This window comes from Lepidothrix coronata, unplaced genomic scaffold, assembly GCF_001604755.1.
Source record: "Lepidothrix coronata isolate B3197 unplaced genomic scaffold, Lepidothrix_coronata-1.0 Scaffold250, whole genome shotgun sequence".
NCBI classification, from domain to species: domain Eukaryota; kingdom Metazoa; phylum Chordata; class Aves; order Passeriformes; family Pipridae; genus Lepidothrix; species Lepidothrix coronata.
Window position 1 is genome coordinate 907,043 of NW_016690430.1, and position 9,771 is coordinate 916,813.

At 38.4% G+C, this 9,771-nt stretch overlaps 1 protein-coding gene across 7 annotated transcripts in view; it reads left to right on the forward strand.

Moving 5' to 3' along the window:
• The window catches only part of CSRNP3 (cysteine and serine rich nuclear protein 3), a 109,086-nt gene that overhangs the window by 90,108 nt on the left and 9,207 nt on the right, over window positions 1-9,771 (forward strand). For all 7 annotated transcript variants that reach the window (XM_017835174.1, XM_017835178.1, XM_017835173.1 and 4 more), the window contains 2 exons: window positions 829-1,088; window positions 8,003-8,299. In XM_017835174.1, coding sequence (XP_017690663.1) covers window positions 829-1,088; window positions 8,003-8,299 — 557 coding nt within the window. The remainder of the gene's footprint in view (window positions 1-828; window positions 1,089-8,002; window positions 8,300-9,771) is intronic.

Consider the following 9,771-nt stretch of genomic DNA (forward strand, 5'->3'; position numbering starts at 1 on the left):
AAAAACTGAGCATGAGTGTGAGTGGAATCAGAAAAGAATTGGAAAATACTAGATATCATTTTTGTCAACATCCTACACATTAGAATATGTGCACACCCACTTGCGTTCGTTAGATGGCAACAGAAAAATAGATGAAGATAAAGAAAAATGAAGTGGGTCTGACTGCTAAACAACATTATTCCTGTATCATTCAGTGTTGATGATGATGATGACAGTATGAATTTCTGAGACAGTATGAAACACTAAACATACTGCTTTTGTAGTTTTTCTAACACTAATTTATCACCATTCGGATTATAAGAGATAGGAATCTTTTCTGTCAGTGTGATCTAGTGCTTTAGAGATGCAGTTGCAGATCTGTGCTGCCTTGCTGACAGAAGGGCAGCAGTGTACATAGACCTGTGAGGGGCAGGGCCTGTAGTTCTCATTGCTGGCTTGTGCAGCATTGTTTTGTTCACAGGGATTGGAAGAGGTGCAAGCCAGGATCACTGTGCTGACACTGTGAAAGAAGTTCCTTTTGCTGGGATTTAGTTGCTTCCTTGGTAAAATGATAAAATATGATGTGATGGGAAACAACTGCCTGGCCAAGAGTTTCTCTTCTAAAGTAGATGATGGTGTTCATGATTGCAGCAGTTTGTAATGGCTTCTGGGTTTGCATAGATGGTAAATATTTCTAATGTTCTCTCCCCATTTAGACTGCACACCTTGAAATATAGTGTCTATACATGGGTAGGTAGTCAGGTGTTGTCACTTGTGTAGTTCCATTTACCTCAACACATCTGCCATGTGACTGGAAGTTATTCATGCTGTGATCTCCATCTGTTCCAGCGTCTTCAATCCTGAAGAGAGAGAAGCGGAAGAGAACAAAAAATGTCCATTTTAACTGTGTTACTGTGTATTACTTCACGAGAAGGCAAGGCTTCACCAGTGTTCCCAGCCAAGGGGGAAGCACACTGGGAATGTCCACTCGCCACAACAGTGTGCGCCAGTACACACTGGGAGAGTTTGCGATGGAACAGGAGAGGCTTCACCGGGAGATGTTGAGAGAGCATCTGAGGGAGGAAAAACTCAATTCTCTAAAGTTAAAGGTAAAAATTGTTTAAGACTTTGATCCCTGCCTTATTTATTTAAATGAGTGGTGTCAGAGCCATATGGGCCCAATGCGTGTTAAACATTTTCAATTGAAACAGGCATTTTTATTTTTTCATTCTTTATTTTATTTTACTGAAGATGTATTTTTGTTCAATAATACCAAGTGCTCTTGTAGCTGTCATTGCTGTGTACCTCCAAGTGCTTTACAGGGAGGTTGTTGTTTATTCCCACTTTTCTATAGAGAGGGAAATAAAAGCAGGGTGGTGGAAGTTAGCCTTGAACTTCCATGTCCAGCAGACGTCTGGGAGTGCCAGAAAGAGAATGAGTTTTCTGACATGTGCACAGGCCCTATTAGACAAGGGAATGGTAACACCCTGAGTACAGAAAGTGAAAGGGCTTGTAAAAAACAAAAAGGCCAACTTGAGTGAATTTGGCAAAAGGTAAGAAACAGTAATACCGAAATGTTTTCTTTTGTAGTGTACCAATTTATATGATTATGCGTCTTTAATATTTCGCCAGAGAATGTCTGTATCAAAGAAGAAATGTGTCAGACAAATTACCCAGCTGTATCAGTTTAGCCAGTCAGAACAAACCTTTGCTACAGTTTTCACAGAATCACAGAATCAATAAGGTTGGAAGGAACCTCTGGAGATCACCTACTCCAACCACGACCCCCACCAAGGCGGGGTCACCAAGGGCAGGTGACACAGGCACACGTCCAGGAGGGTTTGGAATGTCTCTAAAGAGGGAGATTCCCTGGGCAGCCTGTTCCAGTGCTCTGCCACCCGCAATACAAAGAAGTTTTTCCTCATGCTGAGATGAAACTTCTCGTGTTTTAGTTTATGGCCATTGCTCCTCATCCTGTCATTGAGCACCACTGAAAAGTCTGTCACCATCCTCTTGGCACCCACCTTTGAGATATTTATTTGCATTAATGAGATCCTCTCTCAGTCTTCTCTTCTCTAGACTAAACAGACCCAGCTCCCACAGTCTCTCCTCGTAAGAGAGATGCTCCACACCCCTGATCATCTTTGTGGCCCTCCACTGGGCCTTCTCCAGTAGCTCCTTGTCTTTCTTGAACTGTGGAGACCAGAACTGAACACAACACTCCAGATGTGGCCTCACTAGGACCGAGTAGAGGGGCAGGATCCCCTCACTTGACCTGCTGGCCACACTCCTCCAATGCATCCCAGGATACCATTGGCCCTCCTGGGGCCAGCTTCCCCATGAAAATGTCCTTTTAAGTAGATCATAGCAGAGGAGAGAAACTGTGTATTTGAGCAGAGAACGGAGAAGGGGATTGTGTTCTTGGAAGTGTCCCTTCTGTCACTTTAAAACTGGTGGCAGAACATTTTATGTTTTTGTGGTGGATGAAACACTTCTTGTGTCATGGCCTTTATTACATGTATGTTGGGCTCTTTTTCAGATGAATTCTGTAATTAAAAGTGAACAATATTTAGAACTGTAACTGCATTTCTGTGTTGCATGTCCCCTTCTTTTGTGATAGTACATCTCTGTCTCTGCTGTTGTCCAGAGCAAAGTGGCACCCTCCAAGTTTAAGAAATGCCTTTCAGCATTTTCCCCATAGAATGACCCATGTTCATGAGTTTTATGTCTGAATGTTTGAGGAAGTGTGCATGACCTATACATTTGTATTTACTTTTTTCAGTCTCCTAATTGTTTTTTTAATAGATAAATAGATTTTAAATAGCTAAATGGATTCTTAAATAAATTAATAAGTTTGTAAAATTTGATCTGTCATAAAACCACTCAGGACAAAGGCAAATTAAAGACAGATATTGGACAGGTTAGAGTGTCAGTGACTTATCACTAGATAGAGATTATACCTCTAAACATCTCATGTCACAGGATCTTGAGAGCATCAAGTGTGAATTGTGCTGTTTGAGTTTAACTGATGACTATCAGTAGAACCCTTGGCTGACTTCCAGGAATCAGCTCAAAGAGAGGAGTCTCCAGTGAAGTGAGTAAAGAATAGCCAAGCACGTAAATATTTCACTTTTCCTTTTTTTTTCTTAGCTAAAAAGTAAATAAAGAAAAAGCACAGTTCGTATTTAACTTGAAAGATTTGATGAGGCCTCTTAGCTTTCATCTGTATAGATTAGAGCTGGGCTCTTTGTTCTTTTATAGTCCTCCTCTTGACTTGGATGGATTTCTTTTCTTCATTAACTTACTTCACTTCAGCCCAGTCTTTTTTGGGGATATAGACGCTACTTTCTGCTTGTCTTCCAAATACAACATGTTCTTCCATCTTCCCAGTCACTTGTTTTAGTAGATGATAATCTTTATTGAGACTAAGTTCCTGCAAAATCTCTTCATAAGTATTCAGTGAATAAGGAGAGCCTTATTTGCATCTTAGTAGTGTTAAATTTTTTGCTGGAATAAAATATCTCTTTTCCCCCTGGGGTGTGTATAAAAACGTAGGCAGCAAAAAACTTCCTTTTTGAACTAGTCCGTTAATCTCAGTTTACTTGCATCCCTGATTATGCACTTGGGATAAAAAAAAAATTCAAACATAAAAAGCAAGTCCAGGATTTACTGAATTAGTGAAGAGTCACTGTAAAGTACTGGGCATGTTTTGTTTGCTTAAGACAACAGGGCTGATTTTCCATTATGAAGATGGAAGAGCTGCTTGGTCATTCACATAGTTTCTAAATGAAAACAAAAAGGAAATGGCATTCCAAGGTGGCAATGTCAGCAATTATGGTCTTTAATGAAAATGTGCTAATCAGGTTTGCATCAGAATTTCTGTACATCACAGAAAAATGAAGGAAATGAGAAAATGAAGTAGAGCAAAGTTTGCTCAGAGGTTTTTCTGTTTGAAAAACATTATGCAAACAGAAAGTAACATTTTCAGTGTGGTTTTTAATTTGTTTCCTTGAGATTTTTCTTATTTTTTGCATTGCATTAAAACATACAAGTCAGTGGGTAGAAAGTGCTCTCTCTTGTAGAATTTGTTTAAAAAAGATAGAACTATAGGAATATATTGAAATTGAGTTTCCATAATATTAGGTACTATTTATTATTTTGCTTGCCAAAAGTGAAGGACCAAATAAGAAACATGTCTAATTAAAAGGAGATAAAGACACTGAAATCATCTTCAAGTCATTTTGACCATTTAGCACCAGCACTTTGGTGTAAACAAACACTGCTGACAGTGGCATAAACACTTGTTAGCAGCAGAGTGTGAAAATTCTAATGGCAATCTGGACATAAAAGACATACTGTCAAATGAAAGGTACAAGGTAGTCATTTGAGAAAACATTGAGTAAGCACAATAAATTAGCTGCAATAGTCCTTATTGCTTACTCATAATGTCTCCTCAAATTAAAATTTATTATAACGATTAGCATGAGACTAGTGATGTTAAGGCTCACAGGTCTATGGACACAGTTGGTTTCCTTTGTGGGAAATTACAAGGAATAATTTCCACCTAGGACAGGCAAAGGTGTCCATCCTAAATTTTACTGAGTTGGAGTGAATTTCACCCAAAGGCTTCACATATTCGTTGTCCCTTGCCTTGTTCAGTGGTTATGGCATTAACCTTTAGCTTTATGAGAGAAATTTACCCATCTACATGTCAAATTTAATTCAGATGAACAATATTATGACAATCAAGAGAACTTAATACTCCCCTGAAGTTCTGTATTGGAAAATGTATTTGATGGTTCATGATAATCTTACTCCCTCTGTAGTTACCCAATTACTTGTTTGAATAATGTTAGAATCTTTCAGTTCATTAATTCATTGTTCTTTGTGTGGCAAAATTGAGGGGAAAAAAATCAGAGTAGACAACAAGGAAGACATCCAGCAGAGGAGTCAGGAGCGAAGGTTCTTTGAAATGGCAAACTGCTGCCTAATCCTGCTTGATGGCCAGGACGTTCCAGCCTGCTGGAGGCATGCAGTGTTCAGCATGTGACTGGAGTCCATTCCCTAATGCTCTACTGCTGTGTAGCAAGGCAGTTAAGATTTGCAGAGGAGGAGGAGAAATACAGGACAGGATTGGTGTGGTTCTGTAGGTGCCTTTGTGAGCTGAACAGTTACAGCATTCACCTCATGGGTAAGAACCCTAAAAGTAAATTTTTATTAAGGAGTAATTGAATAAAATGCTAAAATAATTAAAGAAGCGGGGATTAGAATTCTTCCCCATCCCCAGTTTCAAACTTAAATAACAGTGATCTGCTTAAGGAGTGGTTTGAGCCTTGCATATATAAAAGTAGAGAAATCAGATTTCTTAGGTAGGTCATTTCCCTATTATATATGAAACCAAAATAAGGGCAAGCAATGAAACATAAAATACACTGTACTTAGTTCTACCTTGCTAACATAAAATGAAAAATATAAAAAAACCTGAAGCATGCCATTCTGGATTGGAATAGTCAGGCTGAGTTTTGTGTACGGTGGAGTATTCCCTCTCCTTCACTTCAGGCAACTCCTTCAAGATGCATTTAATCACTGTGTGGATTTACCTGTCTCGCTGCAGAATGTACAGACAAAGGGATGACTTCTAATGTTGCCTTTCCTACTTTACTGAACTAATACGTTGAAATACTTGGTGTAAATAGTCTCTCCATTGTCCCAGGGCCAGGCAGAACTTTTCCCAGCCACTGTAATGTGAAATGCATAAGAGAAAATGGAGTAAGAAAACAGTCTGAAGGAAGTTGGAGAGGACATTTTGAAAATGTGTGTATTTAAGATGAAGAAAGAGCTAGAAGGGATTTGAATGTTACAGGTATAATAGACGATACACTGAAACATTGCATAAAATGAAGGCACTAAACTCCAAAGGCTTCAATCAGGGAGAAAGTTTGAGAATACATTGAAAAGATAAAGAAACAATAATGCTTGTAAAGTGGGTTGTGGAAGTGGCAGAACATCTCTTGGTGCTGAATTGCTAAGAAGGGATGATTGCTGATCTCAGGAGAAGTTTTCTTTGTGCAGTGTAATAAGGACTACTAGTCATGACCCTGAGACTCCTCCTTTAAAGGGAGGAGTATGGCTTTTAACCTGCCTTTACAAGTCAGGAGTAACTAGGTTGTTGGGGTTTTTTCCTGTGATTGTCTTACACAGTTGTTATAAGCACAAAACTGCAATTGCCAAAAAGAGTAAGCAGTCAGTAGGAGGTCACTGTCAAGGAATTCAATAATGCCATAAATGACAGTTACAATCCAAAAGACTGTGGAAAGGATGCCCTGTTAATATAAATGGGAAACTTGAGCAATTGGCAGTATAAGAAAAGCAGAAATATTGGAATGGGTAAAATTCAGGACTGCTTTCTCGTACATCAGAAACATAGCTAGATGGAGATGACACAAATTAGCAGAAAAATGGGGAGTTACTTTTACAGTGATAATTGTTAAATGTCTAAATACTGAAATGCACAAGAAACAGGCTACGGTACTTATGACTTCAGTATTTTATCTGTATTTAAAACTGGTGCCTAAAAATTTATTTGGGATAACACGCCAAGGTGAAATTTTCTGCAAGTAAATAATGCAAAACCAAGAAAGAGTTTCAATGGCTATGTTTCTATAGGTAAGAAACATTCAAATGACATGTTTGTAGTGAATGTCATTGTCTCTCTGAATTTTGTTTTAATGTTTGATATTGTTTTGACTCTTAAGCAATTTTCTCTGTGGAAGAACTTTTATGAACCCTGTGGTTGAGTTATCTGGCAGATATAACCAGTAAGCTCTACCTTCCTTCAGAGCAGAAATTTTTTTCCCCTTTTCTCTTTAACTGTATTCACCCCTTTCTCTATGAGATGAGTTACAGGAGTATGGTACAGAAGTGTGCTATCCTATGAATGTGGCACTGGATGTTTGTTCTTAATGCTCACGGCCATTTAATTTTGAAACAATTTTTGAAAGATTTGAGAGCTAGAATATACAAAGGTAATAATATAGTGCCAGGATACTTGTTTCTATAGAGGCTCAAAAATTCATATTCCTAGAAAAGGAGCATGAATCCTTTTAAAACTTTTCTCAAGATCCTCCACAAGAGGTTAACAACTTGCTTCCTTTTTTTCTAAATGTATTCATTTGTTAGCTACCTAACAATAATCTGAACTGATGACTGAAGTACTACAATCTATGACAACACAAAGCTAAATGTGTTCTTTTCAGGACCAAAGAGAACCAAAAAGAACATCAGAAGAGCTGTATGCATCAGCACTGTGAAACACAGTGCTAATAAACGTGGAATCACAGAATCATTTTATTTGGAATGGAGTAATGTAGGTAGAAGAGGGCAAAATTAAGTGACTTCTTCCAGGCTTAAAACTGTCAACTCAAGAAGCAAAACATAGCCATCTGCCCAGCTGATTAAGCAGAAATACTGCTCTGTGTTCTCAGCTATACAGACATCAAACAACTTGTCAGGCTAAAGAAGAATAGGATAATAAATAGTACATTGAATACACCATTTACAAACCTCTGAGGCATCATCATCTAAACCACTGTCAGTAGTATAACTACTGTCTCAAAAGAGATATTTAAGAATTTCAAAGAGCTCAGAGACAGGAATCAATTAAGGTCTCAAAAATTGTCTTGTGAAACAATATAGAAAAGACTAGAATTTCAGACAGACATGAGATCTGGCAGTCAATGACAAATAGTAAGCACAGGTAAATAAAGAACAGGTAAGTAACTAGAAACTTAACAAAAAATTATCTTCATTACAAACAGGGTTCTAAAAATGTATATTTAATTCATAAGCTAAATGTGAAATGCCTGATCACCCTACATGTGATCATATTCTGGAACTTACTGGCAGTCTTGCAGCATTTTTAGATACAGCTTTCCACATTCACAATGCATTACACAAAGTTACATCTGTGACACTCATATCTGTGAGTGCAGTTCAGGACTTTGTTGATTGTTCTGTGCAACAGATGACGAAGAATGGGACAGTGGAATCCGAAGAAGCCAATACGCTGACGCTGGATGACATTTCTGATGACGACATTGATCTGGACAACACTGAGGTAGATGAGTACTTCTTTCTCCAGCCTCTGCCGACAAAGAAGCGCAGGGCGCTGCTGCGAGCGTCCGGGGTGAAGAAGATTGACGTGGAAGAGAAACACGAGCTGCGAGCCATCCGCCTGTCCAGAGAGGATTGTGGCTGTGACTGCCGTGTCTTCTGTGACCCAGAAACCTGCACTTGCAGTCTGGCAGGCATAAAATGTCAGGTAAATGTCTACATTATTGCCAGTTTAATTATCTGGGGAGGGAGTGTGTCCACGCACACGGGTGTACTTTTTGTTGTTGAAGTTATAACCATTGGAAATCAAGTATTAGTAACACTTGCGGATCTCAAACCAGTTTTTTAAGGCCTCGATTTAAGAGTATATAGTGGGCAATCAATACAAACAATCTCCTAAAATATCTTTCTTTATTTTATGATTGGTTTAGGGTGTTTTTTTGTTCTTATACAAGTGTTCTGCTCCTTGTACTCTTCTTTAGCCTTTACCTAAATAGGCAGATGCAGATAACAGAAGAGTCAGTAGCCTGCCGATTTCAGAACGGATATTATCTTTGCTTTTAGAGACAATTAACATACACTCCAAATGTGAATTATAGTCCAAACTCAATGAGAAACAATCAATGACACTCTGTGGTACTGTCCTTTATGTAACATGCATGATACTTAAAATCTATGCATGATAAATTTGCATGTAGGCAATAAAAATATGTATCTGCTAATATAGCAGGTTTTTCCTCTGCAGACTGAGGAGGTATTTCCTATTGTACGTTTACATAGTTGTCAGCTGTACATGTCCCAAAATATTCCCTAAAAGAGGTTTCTGCTAGTTTCTGCTGAGTTGCTGTTGTGCAGCTGAGTTTTCCTCCTGAATGCATTTTACATTATCTTGTAAATCCAAGCTAAACTTCCTCTACTATTTTCAATAATATATTCTCCTTGCTGTTCCTGTTTTCATCTCCACATGTGGGGAACATGTACTAGATTATGTTATAGGGTACTTCTCTGCATCATATCTGATGTTTAGATATTACAGTGTAGGTGAAAGTCACAGACCTTCAGCTGTCTAATGGAACTGGCTGACATGGGGATTCAGGCACATTTTTAAAAACTTAATATGAGTATTTTTAGATGTAGAAGTTCTGTGCACAGTCTGTTGAGCTTACAATATTGCCCCTACAATAGAGTGGGATACCTTTTAAAGTGCACTTGAGGTTTTATTCCTATTTTCTGTGGTCAGGTGTCCCCATTGGCAACTTTATATAGGTTTCTATATATAATTAATTTTGTTTCAATAGGTGTCTAGTTTTCATAACTTTTACCAATTTTTACCAAATTTTAAGATGCTTTCTGGTAATGATTTTGCCTGGATTTGCGCACAAAGTGAAGTAAAGCTGTAACAGATCCATAAGTACAAAAACTACCTATTTTTTGTTCCACTGTGTAGTACTTTCACCTATGGAACAGAAACATATTTTTCCTACTGTGCGGCATTGATGCACGTACAGGTCCCTTACTGTTCCTCTCAGTACTGCTCAATTCCAGGGCTGACTCCCTGAATTACTGTTGGCTTTGACTACTCTTACAGGTTATTTCTCAAGGTGAATTCCACTTCACCACTGTATTTCTCTAGGCTGTCTAGGTTCTGTCATATCTCCAGGCTTATGCTACGTATTGTTA